Source organism: Myotis yumanensis, unplaced genomic scaffold (genome assembly GCF_028538775.1).
Source record: "Myotis yumanensis isolate MYYU_CA2020_CCGP unplaced genomic scaffold, mMyoYum1.0.hap1 SCAF_17, whole genome shotgun sequence".
Lineage (NCBI taxonomy): Eukaryota > Metazoa > Chordata > Mammalia > Chiroptera > Vespertilionidae > Myotis > Myotis yumanensis.
In genome coordinates, this window is record NW_027223768.1 from 32,581,212 (window position 1) to 32,606,018 (window position 24,807).

General features: G+C 38.3%; 1 protein-coding gene across 1 annotated transcript; it reads right to left on the reverse strand.

Annotated features, from left to right (window-relative positions):
• Positions 1 to 346: 346 nt before the first annotated feature.
• On the reverse strand, positions 347 to 24,807 carry LOC138996174 (membrane cofactor protein-like). The gene is made up of 8 exons (XM_070397128.1): positions 24,690 to 24,807; positions 23,001 to 23,192; positions 22,607 to 22,709; positions 14,478 to 14,563; positions 13,728 to 13,925; positions 10,753 to 10,935; positions 1,693 to 1,727; positions 347 to 556 (listed from the first exon to the last, which is right to left on the reverse strand). Exons 1-8 carry the CDS (start codon positions 24,805 to 24,807, stop codon positions 347 to 349), a joined length of 1,125 nt encoding a protein of 374 aa, XP_070253229.1.

The window sequence follows — 24,807 nt, forward strand, 5'->3', positions numbered from 1 at the left end:
GCGCCAGGTCACGTGGGTTCCAGATAGGACCCGGCTCCCGCCTCACAAGGAGCCCATGGCCTGTGCCTGTTCTCCTGGGTCACGCTGCCAGCACAGTGGTGCCTGGGATCAGGGTTGTTCCCGGTGCTGGTGTGCGTCATGGAAGAGGACACTAGTAACCCCACAGTCACCTGGGTAGGCTTCCTTCTGTGGAGCTGGGAGGCCACCCTGTCCTTTTGCCTGGGCTGCCAGATCTCCTGTGGCCAGATTCACAGGGGCCCCTGTGATTCCAGGGGAGAAGCAAGCTTTGGGGAGACCCGCCAGTCCTCCCTCTGAACTGGGACAGTCTTCCTTCCTCCCTCTGCTCCTACTCCCAGGGGCTGGGAGGAATAATGCTGTTGGCATGCAGTCCTGGGTTCTGCTGAGGATGCATGAGGCTGGTGACAGGGTGCTGGTGCCATCTTCCAGGGATGGCTGTGTTGGCCCTGGGAGCACTCTGCTTGGAGGTAATAAAAACTTCCTTTTCTTTTATCTTTTTGTTACCAGTAAACAAAGCAGATCCACTGCCAGGGTGACACTGAGAGGGAGGAGAAGGGTAGTGATAAGGGGCTTGAAGGGAGGACTGGATGATATCCTTGGCAGTTAAATCATTTTAGGCTGTAGGTTCCATAAAGATCCATGATTCTCTGCAGAACTTAAACCTCAAACCACACAAATTTTTCTTACAGTCATAATAGCTAAAGCAATTCTGCCGAGTCTTCTTATGATGACATTAAAAGCAGCTGAAAATATTCTTAGCAAGAAATGCAATTCTGACAGCACACTAATGTAGACACATTTTTTAAAAAGGCAGCGTACAATACAGAGTGCAAACAAAAGCTTCACAAAAGTATGTCAACAGTGAGAAGCACTGCCCAGCCGGTGTGGCTCAGTGGTTGAGCTTGGAACCATGAACCAGGAGATCATAGTTCGATTCCGGATGGGCACATGCCTTGGTTTCAGACTCATTCCCCAGTGCAGGAGGCAGCCAGTTGATGATTCTCTCTTATCATTGATGTTTCTATCTCTCTTCCTCTCCCTTCCTCTCTGTGAAGTCAATAAAAACATGTATTTTTTTAAAAGAGTGAGAAGTAGCAATAGGTTCAAGAAACATGTTTAATTTACTCTCTTTGGCTGACATGAAGATATCTGAACACACCAGTGCCAATTACTGCAACGCCAAGAACTACAAGAAACCAGAAAACAAGTGACATGTAACTCTAAAAACAGATACCAAGGTTCCAATTCAGCAGAAGAAATTAATGTTGGTTACATTTCAGTGGGAAAAAAATACTATTTTATTAAGTGCATATACATTCCTAATCTATCTGGACTCGTCACTGTCTAAATGCAATTCCCTGGAATCACTTAGAGTATGCAGTAAGTTAGACAAGAGTTTTGCTTAATTTAGAATATTAATCAAGTCATATCTGGGATGAAAACTCATATTACTAATCATATAAAAATAAAAAATATGTGCTATTTGGGGTTTGTTATTAAGTGAAAATAGGGAATATAGAAAAATACACAATCACCAGAATAAAGTAGTGTATTTCATATAAACTGGTTTACTTAATTTGAAGCTATAAAAACTGTAGAAACTGGGAAATCATTTTTAAAAATGCACTTTTCCACAGTACTATTTTAAGTGGTATCCAGCTTTGAGACACTTACTTGCTGAAGAACAATCAGAGCAATGAGTCCTTCACCTAGAAATAAATAAAACCAGTTTGAAGATAATTGAGCATCTGTGAGTCTCCAATAGTTGATACATTTAAACTTTGGTCACACCATCTACAAACTACATCAAAGAAAATGTTTATCAGTCTAGTTCAGTGTGACTGTTGATGCATCCAGCTCCTTTTGATCACAGAGCCTTCTAATTTGACCCCAGGCTGAGGGCCCAACAATGTTTTGTGTTGTAGCTACCACACTAGGTTATTTAGTAAAGGTTATTATTAGAATAATTAGAATTCATTATATTAGAGAAAATTTGTTTTAAAAACATGGTATCTCATTATAGTTGGTTTAGTTCCATAGTTAATCTACCATTTTTTATGAATTTTTTTTTTTTTTGACCAAAAGTTGGTCTGTGGAATAAGTCATAATGAAGCTATCTTATTCTGGGTCTCTCTGACCCAGCTGCAGTTTGTTAGGTAATTTTAGATTGCAAAGGGCCAGGTCACTCATATGCAAAAGCCTCTGCACACAGCTTGGGTGGGGCCGATGTTCTCTGCAGTCTTCACAAACAATACTTTATCTTATCATCAACCCCTCCTTCTACCTTTCTCCAAAGGAACAGTAAGCTATAGTCATACTTATTAAGGGGATTCTAAGGATGTAAATGAAACACCAGGGCACATGGATAAAAATTAAGCTTAGAAACTTAAACATACATTTTTTACTATCAAGAGAGCAATAAAAAATACTATCACATTTTAATTCTTGGTAATGTTAGTAGTATCTCTGCTTCTAAGCTGCTAGAGATTTTGTTAAATTACTGTAAGTCAGAGCATACAATATTAGGTTTTCTTGTACTCTTCATTTTTATAAAAAATTATCAAGTGCTTAACATCTTTTTTGATACATTTTTTTATTGACTTCAGAGAGAAAGGGAGAGGGGCAGAGAGATAGAAACATAAATAATGAGAGAGAATCATGGATCGGCTGCCGCCTGCACGCCCCCTACTGGGTATCAAGCCCGCAACCCGGGCATGTTCTCTGACAGGGAATCGAACCCGGGACCTTCTGGTTCATAAGTTGATGCTCAAACACTGAGTCACACCAGCCAGGAAAGTGGTTAAAATATTAAGACGGCATTGGATTTACTGAAACAATGACAGTTTGACCACAGTGTTCAGGGGAAAACCTAACAAACCTAAGGTGAATTTCATGAAAAGGTTAACTTTGGAGAAACCAAGATGGCAGCATAGGTAAACACCAGAAATTGCTGCCTCGCACAACCACTTCAAAAAAACAACTAAAAGACAAAACGGACATCATCCAGAACCACTGGAAGGCTGGCTGAGTGGAAATTCTACAACTAGAAGGAAAGAGAAAAACACACTGAGACTCAGAAGAGGTGCGCAAGTAAAGTGCAGAGGTACGGAGGCGCACGTGGAAAGGGCTGGCAACTGAGGACGCGGTTGTCTTTTTCAATCGGGAGGGAGTCTCAAGCTCCCGACTTCTCTAAACTCCAGTTACAGGCAAGTCTCTGGAGACCCAGACTCATATGGGGAGAAACTGGACTGTCTGGCATCAAGCGGAACTCGAGGGCGGCTTTCTCTCAGAGGTGCTTGCAGTGATTACCCCGGGACACTGAGACCCGGGGCCTTTTATGGCAGAACTGAGGATCAGCCTTAGCTGTTTGCTCCACCCTGTTGATTCCCTGGGACCCCACCCCACCCAAGCTGTGTGCAGAGGCTTTTGCATATGAATGACCTGGCCCTTTGCAATCTAAAATTACCTAACAAACTGCAGTGGGGTCAGAGAGACCCAGAACATCCAAAAGGAGCCCAAGGCCCCACAGCAGCTTGCATTGCTTCACAGCTGAGCCTCATCTGGGCACCTCCAAATCCCGAACAAAGAAGAGGAATCTGCAGATCTCTCCATAGCCCCTGCTGGGTAGCCTCAGACAGAGGCTAAATTAGCACCTCCTTAGAGATCCAAGTGCCAGTGTAGCCAGTGGTCAGAGTGGGACCATCCAGATTACAACTCCTCAGATCCATAAGGGACACACTCAGGGGGCAGACTCTGTGAGCACCAAAGCCCCACTGAAGCAAGTCTTGCCCCAGAAGGGTGTCTCCAGCACAGAAGTTCTCCCACTGCAGACACAGCTGATTCTCACAGCCAATTGGCCTCGAGGTCAATTCATCCCAGTGATACCAACTACAATCAAGGCTTAACTATAATAAGACTGTGCACACAGCCCACAAAGGGGTGCACCAAGAGTGTCCACCTCAGGTAATTGGGGAGGCTGAGCCACTGGGCCCTATAGGACACCTAGCACAGAAAGCCACTCTATCAACACAGGGAAGCAGCCAAAATGCAGAGACAAAGAAACAGGTCACAAATGACAGAAATGGAGGAAAGCAAACAACTGGATATAGAGTTCAAAACCACGGTTATAAGGTTTTTCAAGAATTTTCTAAAAACCACCGATAAATTTAGTGAGATCCTCAATAAGTCTAGTGAGACCCTCGAGGTTATGAAAAAGGACCAACTAGAAATTAAGCATACACTGACTGAAACAAAGAATATTATACAGAGTTCCAACAACAGACTAGAGGATCACAGGGATCAAGTCAAAGATTTGAAGTACGAAGAAGTAAAAACACCCAACCAGAAAAGCAAAAAGCAAAAAGAATCCAAAAATATGAAGATAGTGTAAGGAGCCTCTGGACAACTTCAAGTGTACCAACATCCGAATTATAGTGGTGCCAGAAGAAGAGAGAGAGCAAGATATTGAAAACCTATTTGAAGAAATAATGACAGAAAACTCCCTCTACCTGGTGAAAGAAATAGACTTACAGGTCCAAGAAGCGCAGAGAACCCCAAACAAAAGGAATCCAAAGAGGACCACACCAAGACACATCATAATTAAAATGCCAAGAGCAAAAGACAAAGAGAGAATCTTAAAAGCAGCAAGAGAAAAACAGTCAGTTACTTACAAGGGAGTACCCATACGACTGTCAGCTGATTTCTCAACAGAAACTATGCAGGTCAGAAGGGAGTGGCAAGAAATATTCAAAGTGATGAATACCAAGAACCTACAACCAAGATTACTTTACCCAGCAAAGCTATCATTCAGATTTGAAGGTCAGATAAAGAGCTTCACAGATAAGAAAAAGCTAAAAGAGTTCGTCAACACCAAACCAATATTATATGAAATGCTGAAAGATATTCTTTAAGAAGGGGAAGAAGAAGAAAAAGGTAAAGATAAAAAGTATGAATAACAAATACATATTTATCAACAAATGAATCTAAAAATCAAGTGAATAAAAAATCTGATGAACAGAATAAACTGGTGAATATAATAGAACCAGGGGCATAGAAAGGGAGTGGACTGACAATTCTCCGGGGGAAAGGGGTATGGGGGGTGTGGGAACAGAATGGACAAAAATCGTACACCTATGGATGAGGACAGTCGGGGGGGTGGTAAGGGCAGAGGGTGGGGTGGGAACCGGGTGGAAGGGAGCTATGGGGGGAAAAAGGAGGAACAACTGTAATAATCTGAACAATGAAGATAAAAAAAAAAATTCCCACGCTCAGAATGGCCTTGAACATCTGGTGTGCTCTGAACAGGGCCTCTACATTCCAACTGGCCTTGTGCATCTGGAATACTCTGAATAGGTTTTGCACAGAGGGGTTATAAAATGAGGAAGGGTCCATTTAGAAAGTAGCATGAACAAAGAAGCTGCCAACATTTATAAACTCTTAGATAAAGAGACTTCACTGGTTACCCATTTGGAGACCCTTCCCCAGGTGGGAGTTTGTATATGCTTGCAATAAATTTCCACACTTTTGCTTAAAAAAAGAAAAAGGGAGAAAAGAAAAGAAAAGGTTAACCTTACTAAACACATCTAGTGTAAATAAAAGCAATATTTTTTTTCATTTTACTCATCTAGAAATATTTATATTTCATTAATGGTACAACTATACTTTATCAGCTACTTTAACATATGTTGTATGAACCTTGTGAGCCTACATAAAGTGTGATGCACCAGCCGGTTGTAGAAAAAAACAAACCCAACTTATAGTATTTAGGGCTTGGATATACAGGTCTGAATAGGAAGAATTTAATCTATAAATTACCATCACAAAATAACACTATCATATAAAAAGCAAGTTATGTTCTATAAATTTTAACCTACATATAAACATAGCAATTGAAAAAGTGACCTCACCCTATAGGAATCCTAATTTGAGGCATCTTTTAAAAACTGTGTTAACTACATGTGTCTACATACTACTGCTTACATTTGTCATAGTATCTGCAACATTGAAATAAGTACTAATGTCAATTATCACTCATTTGAGACAGATTGTTCCTTCTCTAACTATAGATAATTGAATTATGCTATTTTCATGTAGAACTCTAAGGCCACATAATGCAGAGTCATCAATAGTCAAAATAATACCGTATTCCTTATTGCCTTTAGATGGTGGTTTACTACTTTGAGTGGAATGCTCTAGGAAAAAAAAAAGGAAGTTAAAAAAGTAAAGACAATAAAACCTTTGTAAAAAAAAAAAAAAAAACTCTTACAATTTTATTTTTCTTTTATAAGTTACCTTAATGTTTTTTCATTAAAAGTAGTATAAAGTATTATAAATGTATATGTCATCAGCATTCTTCTTACTATCCATTAATATTTCCCATAACAATATTCTTGGTAGAGCAAACAAATTTATCATTAGTATTTTGTTAAAATTAGCTGTGACAGGGTTCTGCCCTGCGGCTCCCCACTGTCAGGCCAGGCGATGGTGTTTCAGACAAAGAAACAGACCACAGAGCCCTGCTGCCACTTGGACTCCCCAAACTCGCCTCCTGTTGCCCTTGGAGTCGGGTCCAGGAGTATATTATCTGTAAACCAAGAGCTGCTGCAGTAGAATCCCTGTATCCCTCTGTGACTGAACCCTAAGAGGGTTGCTTGGGATGGGCCCCCAAAGAGGTCAGGGGTTGCCACTGTGCTGAAGGCAAAACAAACCCCACCCCCAAGCAGCACAGCTGTACTGTCTTATAGAAGCCATGGAGGTTCAAGACTGGGAGAGCAAAGAGGTAAAAATCTTGCGATTCAGCACCATCTACTAGGGGGCGAAGGGGGTCCCAATATAAGGTGACAGGAGAAGATTTGACTTTGGGTGATGGGTACATGGTGCAATATACAGAGCTTGTAACATAGAAACCCACATCTGAAACCTATATGTCCATGGTGATCAATAAAAAAATAAAATTAACCTGTGAATTCAATGTGACCTACTTAAAACATAGGAAGGCTTAATAAATGATTTAGAAGTTCATCTGCAATTAAAGGAAATTGCAACTTAATTAAAGCCATTTACAGAAAATCCTCGTATACTAAGTGAAATCAGCCAGAAGTGATTCCAATTCAGTGAGGTACCTCGAATAGTCAAATTCATAGACAGAATATTAAATAGTGCTTATCAGGGCTGGGGAGAGGGTGAATAGATGGTTATTGTTTATGGGTGTAATGTTTCCGTTTGAGATGATGAAAAAGTTCTGGAGACACAGTAGTAATGGTTGCACAACAATGTGAATAGAAATAGATGAAAAGACACCTAACCTATTATGTGATTAACTCAGGTAATGAACTAGAGAAAGAGGAAACTATCTTTTACTCTGTATACTTTTGTAATATTTGAAATTTCCCAAATTAAGCTGTATGCTACTTATGCAATGAAAATGTACAAAAACACAATATATATCAAACTGTATAAAATCTTTTAAAAAATGGCTATTAACAACCAAAGCACTTGTATGCATGCATATTAGCATAACCAATGGATAACACTGGGGCAATGGGAAAGGCTGTGGGGGGGAACAATTGGGGAAAAGGAGACATATATAAAACTTTAGACAATAAATAAATAAATAAATAATAAAAATAAAAAAATGGCTATTAAAAATAAGGCAATGAAAAGAAACCTAGAAAATAACATTCACTTCATGTCAAAAAGACTAATTTATAATGAGTTCTGATAAAGTCATAAGAAATATTTTATAGAACAAATAAATAAATATAGCCCAAAAAAGTTTCATTTCATTGATTAATTAAAGAAATGCAAATTGATACATGGCATCATTTTTTTACCCATCACCTTATGAATGTCTTAAGAATATAAATAAGATAAAGAGTTACCGAACCTAGAAAACTTGTCACTGGAGGCGTGGCTGGATTAATAGGATTGACACCTGGAAAGATAAATTTGATTCTATTCACCAGATTTATCAGTATAAAATTAATCATTTAATTTGATTTTTTATTATTTTAAAAGATTATTTCTCAAAATGAAAAATACACTTACTTTCTAAACTTTGCAATTCTACCTCTGGGAAGTCACCTAAATACATAAAAATGTTTGCATAAGAATGTTTACTGTAGCTTTGTATTTTGTAACATAAATCTTAGAAGTTTAATAATAAATCATAAAAATAACATCTTCAGAGTAAACCTATATATCTTTTAAAAAAATTAACATCCAAGTAATATCATAATACATAATTTTTAAATTTTCTTCTTTCCACTTAGTATTTCACGGATATTTTTTTGATATTTGCACAATTACATCTACCTTATCACCATTGTATGTTGCTAGTATTCCTTTTTTGTAAAGTCTTTCTGTAACTGATGATAAAAGTAATTGAGATATTTTGATATTTAAGGAAAGATTCCTGCTCTTTATGTTCTTCATAAAATTTCCGCATATTTAATTATCTCCTATTTGAGACACTAAATTGTATCACTCTTTTGAAATCCTTTGTAAATTTTTATGGTCAACTCCATCAAAAGAGCATATCTGCAAACCTGGTATTCCACTGTGCGTATACCCAGTAGGACCCTGTGAGTAAACACAATGAGTTGATGAATATAAACTTCACATGCAATTTTAATGTACCAGTCCACCAAAAAAAATCTTTCTCCCTGAAACCTCACAACACTCAACTAAGATTCTCAAGCAGGCTACCAGTTACCAGATATACAGGAGTTATAAAAAGGTGTTCTCATTACCATGTTAGCATGCATAATTCCCCTGAATCCTTTAAAATATTAAGACAACAGGAGATATAGAAACAAATTAGAAGCCAGTAATAGAATTTGTTTGAGTTCAACACCCTCATTAAATGACAGGAAACTAAACCCCATAGAAATAATGTAATTGAGTAATCAGAGCCAATCTAGGACTCTGAGCGAGATCAGCCCAATCTAATAATCTTCACACTATGGTAGTTTCCCCACATCCATGGGGGATATGTCCCAAGACCCCCAGTCAATGCTTGGAATAACAGATACTACCAAACGTGTGTATGTGTGTGTGTGCATATATATGTATATATATACTAGCATTATGTTGGCCCCTACACATACATAACTATAATAAAGTTTAATTTACAAATTAGGCACAGTAAGAGATTAACAACAATAATAAGACAATAAAACAAATATAACAATATCTTATAATAAAAGTTAGGAATGTGGTCTCTCATTCTCAAAATATATCATTGTACTATACTCTCCCTTCTGCCTAAAGTAATGAGATGAAGTGAGTTGGAAACAGTGGACCAAGGACTGATTCACATCCCAAGTGGGACAGAGTGGGCTACCATGAAATTTCATCATGCTACTCAGAATGGCGAGTATTTTAAATGAATGAATTGTTTATTCTGGAATTTTCCATTTAATATTTTGGACCACAGTTGCAGGTAACTAAAATAGCAGAAAGCAAAACCCCAGATAAGTGGTGACTACTTTAGTCCTCTTGTTTCAACTGCAACCAATGGGTAGCCAGAGATAGCAGCACTGAAATCAGGAAGACAGTTCCTTCCACCAGATGAAAATAATCCTGCAGGTCTTACGCAGAGCAGCTGATAAGTAGTCCATGCAGCAAGACCTCCATTTCATTCTGCCTTTCCGTGATAAAATTTATTTTTTGTTGTCAAATTAAAAAAATTCCCAGTAAGGAGAAAAATCGTTTAATTGTATGAGGTGAGGAGAGATGGGAGCAATAGAAACATGGGTCTTGTTCTGAAGATAGCAGACATTTTGAAATTTTCCAGTTTAAGTGGGAAAATTGAAATGGTTGCAGTTTGGGAAATGAAACAGTCCCATACTAGTGAGATTCCCTGTAACAGGTGTCACCAGATCACTTTTTAAATGAATTAAATAGCGAAGCTGATGACACATAAAAAAGACACATTAAAAAAACAGAAGCCACAGACCTTCCAATTCCTGAATACTGATTGGAGTGATGCTGTGAATCTATGAGTTTCCTTTAAGAGCTTCCTATATGACAGGTGCTGTGCTAAGTGCTTTAAGTGCATCCCATTTTAACTTTTCTATTATCCAGGAAGGAAGACATTAAATCATTTTACATATAAGTGAGCACATTTACTAGTAAAGCTTGTTATTGCCCAAGTTTTCACACCTATGTATATCTGTGGACTATGGCAACAACTAGAATAGCTGCAAAAATGTTATTTTTCTTTTTATTATTAAAATGACGGATGACCACCAGACAACCAAAAGATTTTTTTAAAAAATCCATAGCTATTTAAACAATTTAGAAAAATAAAAGCAGGAAGTTACTAAGCCTGAGACATGAGAAACTGTGGGTTATTTTCCTGGGAGGAGTTGGCATTGAAAAACAAAATAATATAAACTGGATCAACCACTTGGCTATTATTTTCATTTTACGAAATGATGCCTTTCATTCTTGACTCATATTGGTGAATTTTCCCACGCTTCAATTTATTTGAAAATATGTTTCCTATATATTTTGACACAAAAAAATACCAAATAACAAATTTAGGTACATGTGTAATGTACATGATGTGTTAAAAGCCTATCAAAACATAAATTATATGTCATACCTCTGTTCTGGAAATGAACACAACACAGAGTCACATGCAAAAATTACTTGCTTCTTTGCAATTATTCTGTATCACTGATATTTAATGTCAAAGAAATAATAAGGAAGAAAAGACACCCTTTGTACCTTTAATACATTCTGGCATCTTGGGTTCCCAATTATTGTTAACTCCACAGACAACTGTCTTGCTGCCTTCAAGGTGAAATCCCTCCAGGCACTCAACTGTAACCTCAGATTTGTAGTAATATTTTTTCCTAAGTCCTGAAATGACTCTCCCATCCTTGAGTACTGGATATTGACATTTGACCACTGAAAAGCAAAGAAATTCCAGAATGAATGGAAAATTGTTTTAACCCAGGGCAGAAACATTACTGCAAAGTAGTACTTTCCACTGGGAACAAAGAGACAAGAAATGGAAGCCAGGATATTAATTGAATAAAAGACTTTAATTCCAGGGAAACAGATATAGAGATATCTAGTAACCTTTTCCCACCTAGAACAGACTCTCATGATAGATTATTGGTTTCTTATGTGTTTTTTCAATAGTGGCAAGTTTTGAAAAGGTCTGACTACCAGATACAAATTCTGGGCAAGTTCAAAAGCAACTTCTGATTCTCCTTAATTTAGGGATTCAAAAAAATTCATGCTGACGCTGATTACAGTACGCTGCTTTTCAGAGGGGCAGGGAAGACTCTAGTGAGAAGGTTATACTTGAGCTCAAGTTGAAAAGAAGCTAGCCATGCAAAGACATGAAAGGAAACGTTGTTAGGTAGCAACAACATACATGAACTGGAATGTTCAAAAAATAGAAAGGCTGCACCGCCGGTGTGGCTCAGTGGCTGAGCAACGATCTATGAACCAGGAGGTCACTGTTGGATTCCCAGTCGGGCACACGCCCAGGTTGTGGGCTCGATCCCTAGTATGGGGTGTGCAGGATGCAGCTGCTCAATGATTCTCTCTCATCACTGACATTTCTGTCTTTCTCTCTGTCCCTCTTCTTTCCTCTCTGAAAGCAATAGAAATATTTTTTAAGTTTCGATTTCTAATAGATTATTGCTAATAAATAGACACGGACTTTATTACTGCACATTCAGTTCTTGTCTAAAATTTCAGTCTTTCCTATTTTCCAAAAAGATAATCATGCCATAAGTAAAGAAAGTTTGCCTGTTTCCATATCTTGCATTATTGTACTAGCGAGGCCCTTCAATACAATGCTGAATCGAGTGGTGAGAACAGACATCCTTGTATTGTTTCAACATTAGGGGGAAATAAATTACTCTATTACATTAAGTATAATGTTAGCTGTGAGATTCATGTAGGTGATTTTCATCAGGTTCAGCTAGGTAGCTCATTTCTATTCCTAATTTGCTAAGTTTCACCATGAAAAGATGATAAATTCTGGCAAATGCTTTTTTTCACATCTATTAAGATGATCATGTGTTTTTCTTCCTTTATGCTCTTTTTCAGTGGCAAATTATACTGACTAATTTTTTTCATTAGAATCAACACTGCATACATGGAATAACTACATTATGACATATTGCTATTTTTCTATATGACAGCATTTATTATGTTAATATTTTGAAAAGGAGTTTTCATTCTATGTTAATAATGAATATTGTTTATAATTTTTCTTCAATGTTTTTTTCTGGTTTTGCTATCAAGGCAATGCCATCCTTTGTGTTTTCTTAAAGGGCTTGTAGAGAGCTGCTATTATTTACTCCTGAAATGTTTGGTGGAATTCCCCAGTGAGAGCAGGAGGGCTATAGTTCTTTCTGTGAGGTTTAAGTTATCAAACTTTACAGGCTTAAAATTATTTGTGTTATCCCCTAATTATTCCTTAAATGTCGACAGGATATTTAATAATGTCCTCTTCTTCGTTTTTGATATTGATAACTTTTATCTTCTTTTATTCTTGTCAAACTGGCTATAGGTTTATCTATTTTATTGGTTTTCTCCAAAAGCCATGTATTTGTTTCATTGATTCTATTTCTCTCTTTTCAATTTCACCAACTTCTAACTTTATCATTTCCTTCCGTTTCCTTGTTCTCAGTTTAAATATCTCTTTTATTTCTTTACGTTCGTAAGGTGGAAACTTAGGTTATTAATCTGAGACTTCTCTCTTGCTATAAATATCCCTCTAGGGCAATGCTTTTGATATTAACAACTTGATATATTGGTATGTTATGTTTCATTTTTATTCAATTCAAAACCCTTTGTAATTTTTTATGACTTGTTCTTTGATTTATGGGTTAGTATGTGTTGCATAATTTTCAAATACTTGGAGAATTTACAGATATCTTTGTTTTCATTTCTATATTCATCCCATTGTGATAAGATATTATACAATCCATGAATTCAATTTGGGAGAATTAAAAATTTATCTTATTGCCTAGAATATGTTATTAGAGATTGTTCCATATGTACTTGAAATGAGAAAATACTTTGCTGTTATTCAGTGGTTCCCTTCTTTCAAGAGTCAAATGCCCCCCAGTGTCTCCCTGGTTGGGGTCATGCCTTAATGCCGTAAACAATGTTTTTCAGGTAAAGGCATACCTTGTAGATGTTGTAGGTTTGTTCCAGACCACAGTAAGAAAGGAAGTGTCATAATAAAGCCAGTCATAATAGTTTTGTTGGTAAGGGTCTTGTCTTCCATTTGTAAAAATTATAACATCTGTGAAGCGCAAAAAAAGCAAAGCGCAATTAAACAAGGTATGCCTGTGTGTTTTATCCAGAATGTATCAATCTTATCATCGGTGAGAGGGTTAGTCTTTTACAATTTACTGTTTCCTTCAGCCAGGACTCTCATAGGTCCTGTATTATCAGATAACACTTTATTTTTAAGGCAGTGTGTGTTTTGTGGTGCTTTCAGGCAAAAAAGTCTTAATCCATGCAGTACATAGTAATTCACAAGGTATACAGTGAAATACCAACAACAGGTGGGGCGAGGGGTAGGGAACTCCACAGCTAGAGCTATTTTTTAATTTGACCTATTCTTAATTAATTTAGAAACCAATTTAACAGGAAGAACAAGAACATACGACCGTTTTGTTTACTTTTTGGTAAAGTAATTTGAAAGAAAGAAATGGAAAGATTATTACCTTTACACTCAGGAGGGTCACTACTCCATTGGTTTCGCCCAGAACAAACAAGCCTGCTCTCTCCAACCAGGGAATATTCATCTGGCCCATTCGAAGGCTTACAACTGTAAGTGACTACTTCACTATATTCAAATGCATCCTTGTGGCTATTGCTGAATTCTCCATTGGGTATTTGTTGAGGTGGTTGACACAAAATCCCTTAAAAAGAGGACAGGACAGGCAAAAGAAAGGTAAAAGATTAAGACAGCATTAATAATATCTTCAGAACTTCTTCAATAAATTCATTAACATATGAGTTCTATAATCTAGTTGCATATCCAATATCCATTTGGAACAAAATTTCTATGAAAAAATGTAATATCTTTTTCATCCTTAAGCGTATGTAGTGCAATCTGCCAAAGGTACAAATGGTGTGTTAAGGCAACAGCCCAATTGTGAGGTCTATATTTAAGCCACATATTGATGAGTGTGCAAACACATAAAACAATGCCACTATTCTCACTTTTTGAAAATTTTGGTTTTCCTTTAAAAAATATGTTGTATAAATTAATATGTATTGTGCTTACTGTTCTCAATAATGAATTCATAAATAATTATTTTAAAAACTTTTCAGGGTTAATTCCAATATAATGGAATAGCACCTGAAGAAAAGCTATGTAGGGGTCTTTTAAAATTTTAAAGTATGAAGTCAAGCCAAGGCCAAAAGTTTTAGAACTACTGCTCTAAATTCTAAAGAGAGAATATACTTACTTTCACACTGTGGGGGACTATCACTCCATTCCACATTATTTTCAGAAACTTCACAATATAGATTTTTTGTTCCAAGTAAGTAATAACTAAATGAGAACGGAAAAGAATACTGTTTTCTTTCTCAGTTAAGAAGAAATCCATAATTACAAAGAAAAACTTCATGTGGTTGTTTTTCTGCACTTCAGTGGGCATGAGGGAGAAGTTTCTTAAACAGAGTATATTGAACATACTAAACAAACCTGCAACTTAATGAAAGAGTTTCTGCATTTGAACACACATTGGTCTGGAGAAAAATGTCTACAAAGTCTGTCGGGCCTGACAGTCTGGTCTCTTTCTGTCTTCAGGAGGCACATCACATTCACTTCTCCGAACTTGCTCATGCCATTCGGCTCAGTCATGCACCAACTGAGCAGAGAGATCTGGGCCTCGCGCTTACCTGCCTGGATTCCAGTCCCAACTCCAAGACTGGCTTGTTATTTGAGCTTCATGTTTCTATTTCTCAGATTTCTTATCTATGAAAACAGCATAATAGTATGTAGCTCCTGAGATTCTTTTGAGTAGTAGATAAATTAGCATCTGAGACATAGTGAGTACTATGTAAGTTCTAGGTTTGATGAATTGAAATGTGTTCCCAGTAGCAGCTCAGGAGAACTCCTTGATGGAATAGCTCATGATTTAAAGTCACAGAACTCTCTCCTCCTTCTGGACTCTCCTTGTAAGTTTACTTCTTTGGTTCTCCTTTACTATTTTCCTTTGACACATTTCGGTATATTTTGTGCTTCTCAATAAGGCTAACACTTCTTTGACAATGATCTTTGTTTTAACCTCCACAAGGTGCCAAGTAGGCTCTCTCTCTATCTAGCTATTGACTACATATTCGCACTTGATCAAATTAAAATAGAGTCAGTAAAACGGCCTGTACATGCATCCAGCTGACTTTCCCGCAAGCCTCCTTCATTAATTCTATATTATAATCTATTAGAAAAGGATTGTGGGATGGCGATGGGTAGGAAGCTTCAAGAACCGCTCTCCCCATTTTGACAACAATTTCTACTAGAATCTGCCTAATGTCACTGTTTTGAAACTCTGGAGTTTGTTGAAGGCTTGCAACTTCCAGAAAAGACTTGAGCAGGTAAATTGCACTAATATTGGTCAATTTCTCCTCTTAGCACAGTGGCAGCTACCCATGCTACCCCCATAGCACGCAGCTGTGCTCCTGAAGCAGTTTATCAGCAGACTGAATGAGCCAGCATGGGCTAAAAGGCCTGTGTTCTCCAAATATCAGGGGTCCCTGCTTTTATCACTGACTGATCTTTCTGGTCACAGAGAAGCAGACAAAGACGTGGGCAGCCATTGTTGTCATATCTCGCTTTTCCAATGTGTAAGCTTTTTCTTGCTGACTGAGGAGAATTTCAGTGATTTCTTCTTCATTTTCGTGATTTCCCCCTTCAGAAGCCAGATATTAAAACATGGAACCTTTAAAAACGACTATCTATGTGAGGAAAATTAGGAAGTGATCATGCATGCCCTGAGAAAAGCTCAGAAAAAATCTGAGAAAACATTTAGTTTATCTGTCAGGCTGATCCTCAACACAGAGTCACCCTACAAAAATCCAAAAACAAAAACAATAATATAAAAAACAACCTATAAAAGGATGGCAATCTGATTTCCATAGTTTCCCCATTATTAGATTCAAATGTTCAGTTCAACAACAACAAAAAAATCACAATGCATACAAAGAAACAGGAGAATATGACCCATTCAAAGAAAAAGTAAATCAATAAAAAGTATCCCTGAAAAAAAACACCTGAGGAAAGATCTACTAGACAAAGACTTTAAAACAGCTGTCCTGCCGAAACCGGTTTGGCTCAGTGGATAGAGCGTCAGCCTGCGGACTGAAAGGTCCCAGGTTCGATTCCGGTCAAGGGCATGTACTTGGGTTGTGGGCACATCCCCAGTAGGAGATGTGCAGGAGGCAGCTGATCGATGTTTTCTCTCATCTATGTTTCTAACTCTCTATCTCTCTCCCTTCCTCTCTGTAAAAAATCAATAAAATACATTAAAAAAACAAACAAACAAACAAACAAACAAAAAAAACAGCTGTCTTTAACAGAAAATCTGGTGGCAAGTCAGTGGTTTTTAGTTTTGCTGTCCTCTTTTCCTTCGTGAAGTGGCAGACACAGAAAGGCAGATCTTCTAAGAAATAAAAGGCATCAAAATTGGAAAAGAAGAAGTAAAACTGTCCTTATTTGCAGATGACATGATATTATACATAAAAAACCCTAGAGACTCCATCAAAAAACTACTAGACTTACTACATGAATTTGGCAATGTAGCAGGATACAAAATTAACGCCAAGAAATCTACGGCATTTCTATACACCAATAGTGAACTTACAGAAAGAGAGACTAAAAAAACAATCAAATTTACCATCGCACCAAAAAAAATTAAGATACCTAGGAATAAACTTAACTAAAGAGGTAAAAGACCTCTACTCAGAAAACTACAGGACGTTGAAAAATGAGATAGAGGAAGACATAAACAGATGGAAGAACATACCGTGTTCTTGGATTGGTAGAATCAATATCATTAAAATAACCATACTACCCAAAGCAATCAATAAATTCAACGCACTTCCCATTAAAATACCAACGGCATATTTCACAGACCTAGAACGAACTCTCCAAAAATTCATCTGGAATAAAAAAAGACCCCGAATAGCTGCAGCAATCCTGAGAAAGAACAAAGTAGGTGGGATCTCAAAACCAGATATCAAGCTGTATTACAAAGCCACTGTTCTCAAAACGGCCTGGTACTGGCACAAGAACAGACATATACATCAATGGAATAGAATAGAGAGCCCAGAAATCAACCCAAATCAAAATGCTCAATTAATATTTGACAAAGGAAGCAAGAACATACAATGAAATCAAGATATTCTCTTCAATAAATGGTGTTGGGAAAATTGGACAGATACATGCAAAAAAATGAAACTAGACCACCAACTTACACCATACACAAAAATAAACTCAAAATGGATAAAGGACTTAAATGTATGACAGGAAACCATAAAAATACTAGAAGAATCCAAAGGCAACAAAATCTCAGACATATGCCGAAGCAATTTCTTCACCGATACAGATCCTAGGGCATTGGAAACTAAAGGGAAAATAAACAAATGGGACTACATCAAAATAAAAAGCTTCTGCACGGCAAAAGAAACCATCAACAAAACAACAAGAAAGCCCACTGCATGGGAGAACATATTTGCCAATGTTATCACCATTAAGGGTTTAATCTCCAACATTTATAGGGAACTCATACAACTTAACAAAAGGAAGATAAACAATCCAATAAAAAAATGGGCAAAGGACGTAAATAGACACTTTTCAAAAGAGGACATTCAGAAGGCCAGAGACATATGAAAACATGCTCAAAGTCACTAATCATCCGAGAAATGCAAATCAAAACAACAATGAGGTACCATCTCACACCTGTCAGAATGGCTATCATCAACAAATCAACAAACGACAAGTGCTGGTGAGGATGTGGAGAAAAAGGAACACTCGTGCACTGCTGGTGGGAATGCAGACTGGTACAGCCACTATGGAAGACAGTATGGAGTTTCCTCAAAAAGTTAAAAATGGAACTCCCATTTGACCCTGTGATCTCACTTCTAGGAATATATCCCAAGAAAACAGAAACACCAATCAGAAAGGATATATGCACCCGTATGTTCATAGCAGCACAATTCACCATAGCTAAGATCTGGAAACAGCCTAAGTGCCCATCAGTAGATGAATGGATTAGAAAACTGTGGTACATCTACACGATGGAATACTATGCTGCTGTAAAAAAGAAGGAATTCTTACCATTTGCAACAGCATGGATGGAACTGGAGAGCATTATGCTAAGTGAAATAAGCCAGTCAATGAAAGAAAAATACCACATGATCTCACTCATTTATGGATAATAAAGACCATTATAAACTTATGAACAAAAATAGATACAGAGGCAGAGCAACCTCGAACAGAATGTCAAACTACAGTGGGAAGGCCGGGGGAGGGTTGGGGGGCAGGAGGGGAGGGTAAGAGATCAACCGAAGGACTTGTATGCATGCATATAAGCATAACCAATGGACATAAGGCACTGGGGGGGGGGGGGGGTAGGGGAGGCCAGGGGATTGTCAAGGGCAGGAAAAAAAGGAGACATATGTAATACTCTTTGTAATACTTTAAGCAATGAAACAATTAAAAAAAAAGAAAGGATATATGCACCCCTATGTTCATAACAACACAACTTACAATAGCTAAGATTTGGAAACAGCCTAGGTGCCCATCAGCAGATGAGTGGATTAAAAAACTGTGGTACATCTACACAATGGAATACTACGCTGTTGTAAAAAAAGAAGGAATTCTTACCATTTGCAACAGCATGGATGGAAACTGGAGAGCATTATGCTAAGTGAAATAAGCCATTCAGTGAAAGATAAATACCACATGATCTCACTCACTTGTGGAATATAAAGAACATTATAAACTGTTGAACAAAAATAGAGGCAAAGAAGCATCGAACAGACAATCAAACTACAATGGGAAGGTAGGGGAGGGTTGGGGGGGTAATAGATCAACTGAAGAACTTGCATGCATGCATATAAGCATAACTAATGGACACAAGACTGGGGTGGGGGGGCGGGTGAGGGCATGTGCCGGGGTGGAGGGGTAGGGAAGGCCAGGGGGAGGTTAATGGGGAGGAAAAAGGAGACATATGTACTACTATTTGTAATATTTTAAACAATAAAAAATAAAAAGAAAAAGAAAACAACTCAAAAAAAAAAAAGGCAGATCTTCTGAGTACCCTGATGGGCAAGGCCAGCACTCTCAAGTTTGAGCCCAATGACACCTTTAAGAATGTCAAAGCTAAAATTTAAAACAAGGAGGGCATCTTTCCAGGCAAACAGCACCTGCTTTGGGGGGCATGTTTGGAGGAAGACACCACTCTGTCAGACTGTAATATCCAGAAACAGCCCGCCCTGCATTTGGTGCTTTGCCTGTGGGGTGGAATCTATGAACCTTTTCTGCAAACTCCCCTGAAATACAATGGCCATAAGACTATATGACCCAAATGTTATGCTTGCCTGCAACCCAGTGCTATCAACTGCTTTAAGAAGAAATGTGAACACACCAACAAACTGTGACTCAAGGAGATGCTCAAAAGAGGCCTTTCCATTTGGTCCTACAGAGGAAGGAAGCCTTCAGAACTTATTCTATGAGAACCGCATTACTGTGATGCCAACAACAGAAAAAGACACTACAAGAAAAGAAAGCTACAGAATCATATCCATTATGAACCTTGATGCAAAAATCTGCAACTAATTACAGCAAACAGAAATCAGAAAGATTATCCACCATGCACAAGTGAGATATATTCCCGGAATGCAAGGGTGGCTCAACATATGAAAATCCATCTATGTAATCTGCCATATCAACAGCATGAAGGGTAAATCCACTTGATCATTTCAATTGAGCATTTGTCAGGATTCAACACTCTTGCATAGTAAATACTCAACAAACCAGGAACAGAAGGTAAGTACCTTAAGATAATACATTCCATAGATGAAAAATCTACAGTAAACATCCTATTCAGTGGTTTAAATCCAAAAGCTTTTCTTCTAAGATCAGGAATAACTCAAGAATGCCCACTTTTACCATTTCTATTCAACATAGTACTGGAAGTTTAGTCAGAGAAACTAGACAAGAAATAAATGGCAGCCCAGTGGGTTATGAAGATATAAAATTATCAGTTTGCAAATAATAAAGTCTTATATGTAGAAAACCCATCCCAGACGGTTTTGCTCAGTGTATACACCATCAGCCTGAGGACCAAAGGATCCCAGGTTCATTTCTGGTCAAGGGCATGTACCTTGGTTGCAGGCTCATCCCTGGCCCAGGCCCTGGTCGGGGCTCCTGCAGGAGGCAACCAATTGATGTATTTCTCTCACATTGATATTTCTCTCTGTCTTTCCCTCTCTCTTCCACTCTCCCGAAAAGTCAATGGATAAATATACCCAGGTGAGGATTGAAAAAAAACACAAAATCCTAAAGACTGTGCGCATATTGCGTGTATGCACACACACACACACACACACACACACACACACACATCCCTACACAACAGCTGCTAGAACAAATAAATTAATGCAGCAAAGTAGCAGAATACAAAGTCAATATCAAAATTCAATTGCTTTTTTATAGTGTATTACATTTACACTGTAAATGCAAATTTTTATAAATGTCTAAATATATACTAGAGGAAGGGTGGGCAACCTTTTTGTGAGTGCGAGCCAAAACGAGCAAAATCTCTGACTCAAAATTCTTCTTCATGCCAACCCTAATTTTTTGAGAACACGTTATGCCTACTTGATATTTCTTAAGGTGTATGTATGTGAAGAACCTTGAAGAAATAATAAAATTCATTCGAGCGACAAAACCACAGTATATGATGATGAAAAATACATTTATTTTTTAATGTATACATGTACACTGATAGTCCGACAGAAAACTTTATGACTCCATTTGATATTATCAGTGGGACTTTTGCTGCTGTATCACTGATGACAGAGATTTTACATCAGGTTTATATTTCGTGACCTTCAGAGATATGCACAAACTACTACTTTCATCCGTCAGGCTACTCCTATTATGAGACTTAACAAAATTCATCACTGAGAACAAAGATCCACAAGCATATGTGGATGAAAACATGGAGAGTAGTGCTGTTGCCAAGTTTTTTAAACAGAAAAAATTTTCTGGAATGGCATTCCAAGTCCTCAATAGTTCGTTTTCGACACTTCTCTCTGGTAATCCTGTCTCTAATAGCTTTTTTTCAATGTTTTCCAAGTCAACTCTAAGGTCAATAAATTTCTGCTTCCAAACTGAGCTCCTATGAAATTCAATCAACTGCATTTCAAAGTCAGCCATGTCTATCCATGAAAACATTTGTAAGTTTAGTTCCTCCAGTTTCATGCTGTCTGAAAACCTCATGAATTTTGCTGTCTCTTCCAGTTCTCTGAATTTCGCAAATTTTGAGAAGAACTGCTCAATAGTTGACTTGATGATGTTTAAAAACAGCTTTTGAAGGCTTTGACAGTCTGTTCTGTCAGCTTTTGGAAGGTTTTTGATGTGCCTCTTGAGATTTGGGAAATATCTAAATCTCTCACCATCCACATCCCACTTTAAGACTTCCAGTTTCTTTTCAAAAGCCTTTATGTAACCAAATATAACATCAACTGTCTTGCCAGTTCCTTGTAATTTAACATTTGTCATTCAAATGTTCACAAAAATTGTAAATGGAAGATTATAAGAGAGGGTTTCGCGTGCCAGCAAAAGTCACTGGCATACCATGTTTGGCACACGAACCAGGGGTTGCCCACCCCCGTACTAGAAGCTTGGTGTATGAAATTCATGCAAGGGGCTCGGCCCTCGCAGCCCCAGCTGCTGCCTTGGCCATCGCAGCTACATCCAGAAGGTTGTCCAGACGGTCATCCAGAAGGTCATTAGGCTGTTCAGTCTAATTAGCATATTAACTTTTTATTATATAGGATTAAAAGAGCCCAAGAGAACAAAGGCTACTACTATTAAGTGCACAGTACTTGTTTTTGAGAACTTCACTCCTTGATAACTGCCTTAAAACTCAGGTTTTCCAACAAAAGGATTTTGATCAATATTATGGTCCAGGCTATAACTCTTTACAGAGTTATTTCCATGAACAATATCTTTGGTGGGTAAACCTACCTACCAAGTCTATAGGCCCTCCTTCAACTCTGAGAGTTGGCCATTTTAAATAGGATATAATTTGTTGTTAAAGTAATGTCATCAAGATTACTACAAGTTTAATGCTAATGATAGGCTTATTCTTGCATGTAGTATTATAAAAGTTTCCTTTCCTTCACTTTTAATTTCTATTCATTACACATCTTCTCAGTCTGCATAAAAAGCCCAAGAGTTGATTGGCTGGAAGTACAACTTGTCACAGAGAAAGCAAGATGAACTCAACATTATGGGAATGCTGAAGAAGAGAAGCAAACCAAAATAGTAACATTTACTGTATTCCTCTAAGGAGCAACTTACCCCTCATTACAAACATAGTGAGCTTGAGAACCAAATGTGGTAGTTCCGTTTACATAAACTACTTCACCATTGAGGGGCTCTCCTAGCTGCGGACATGTCTTTCCTAAAAGAAAAATTCAAATGTGTTGTTATATGACAAATCCAAAGCCAGTAAATACAAATCAAAATTCGATATTGCTCTTTTAAATCCATTTAACTATTTAAAGACCAAACTTAAGATTCACATTTACCCTGGCAAGCAATTGCCAAGAAAAAGATTCCCAGGAGATTTTCAAAGACATATTATCTAGATTCTCCATTCCCATGGGAAAACCATCATGGTAATAGTGGACTGTGCAGTCTAAAATGTGTGACAATATCCAGAGCAATACAAATAAAAGCTGTGTGTACTTACCTGTACAAGCCTCCTGGAGAGGAGGTGCCCATGTGCCATCAGGCTGACAAACAGCAGTGGTGGGGACTAAAGGTACAATACGCTTGTATCCTAAACGACACTTAAATTCTACTCTGTCCCCAGGACCATAAGATGCTTTAGGAGGACCGTTTAACATCATAGTTTCAAATCTCATTGGATCATCACAGGCATCTGGGCATAAGAGAATAAGAACATGAAAAAGAAAAGTGTTTTGTCTTTTCCATCAACCTGGGACTGTGGTCGGGCAGCAGGTAGTTAGTACAAAATGAATGGAAAGGTCCTTGGCAAGTTTTCATTTTTTAAATTAAATTGAGTGGGGTGACTTTGGTCAATATGAACATATAGGTTTCAGGTATGGGTTTCTGTGTTATGAGATCTGTATATTGCACCATATGCTCACCACCCAAAGTCAAGTCTTCTCCTGTTACCACATATTAGGACACTCCTCAACCCCCACTGCCTTCCCCCTGGAAAGCACCACACTGCTGTTTGTGTTCACGAGTTTCAGTTTTATACCCACATATGAGTGAAATCATATGGTTCATAGCTTTTTCTGAGTGACTTATTTCACTGAGCATAATGTTCTCAAGGTCCATCCATCTTGTTGCAAATGGTGCTATTTCATCCTCTCTTATGGCTGAATAGTATTCCCTTGTGTATAAATACCACATCCAGTGCTCTATCACAGGACACTTTGGTGGTTTCCATGTTTTGGCCACTGTGAATAATGCTTCAATGGACATAGGGGTGCATATATCTCTGCGAATACATTTTATTTTTTTTTTTAAATCTTTCCTTATATTGATAGGGAGGTTCTTTCATTTGTTTTTTTAAGATTTTTTTTTCAAGATATTTTTATTGATTTCAGAGAGGAAGAGAAAGGGATAGAGAGAGAGAGAAACATCAATGATGAGGGAGAATCATTGATAGGCTGCCTCCTGCACGTCCCCTCCTGGGGACGGAGCCCACAACCCAGGAATGTGCCCTTGACTGGAATAGAACCCAGAACCCTTCAGTTCGCAAGCCCACTCTCTATCCACTGAGCCAAACCAGGCAGAGCTCTGCAAATACATTTTAAAAACAGATCCTGTTCTATGCCTTTCTCTTGCCTCTGTTGCCCTACTGCTGCCACACTGGATAGCTTGAGAGTCTGTGAATGCCCTGAGCCTTGTCACATCTCTGAGTCTTTGCTCCCACTGCTCCCTACATTCCATTCATTTTCCTCTATTCCAAATAGCATGCACAGTGTCCTTCAACTCTAGTTTGAAGCCTATTTCATACTTTACCCTTCTTTAAAATATTCCTTTGGTGTTCTCCTTACCACCACGGTTCCCTTTCCTCTCTCATAGAAATGAACTGTTTAATGATCAGTAACCAGAATACTGATCAGAAGACTGTACCAGAAGACAGTGGCAATATGAGCCCTGCAAACTCTACACACACGGGAGGGCAGAGCCTCTCTCGCGCTCCGCGGTCCCTGCAGTAGCTTTTAGGTACCACTGAAAGGCCATCCGAAGCCGGGCTCCACCAGCACCACCCTGGTCAACCAAGCCCGTGCTTCCTACCCGACCCACAAAGCAAACCTCTCCCCGCCCTCGGCTCCAGTTGGCCAGCTCCCAGACTGAGCTCTCCAGTTGCCTCCAGAGCTCCCACCTTTCCCGTCCCTACCAGAGCACATGGGCAGCAGGAGCCCTAGGGCCACCAACAGGATGCCAGGGGAGCGCCAGAAAGAGAAGGCGCTCGCGTGGCGGTGAGGAGGTGGCCAGCGCGGCTCGGAAGATGCCAT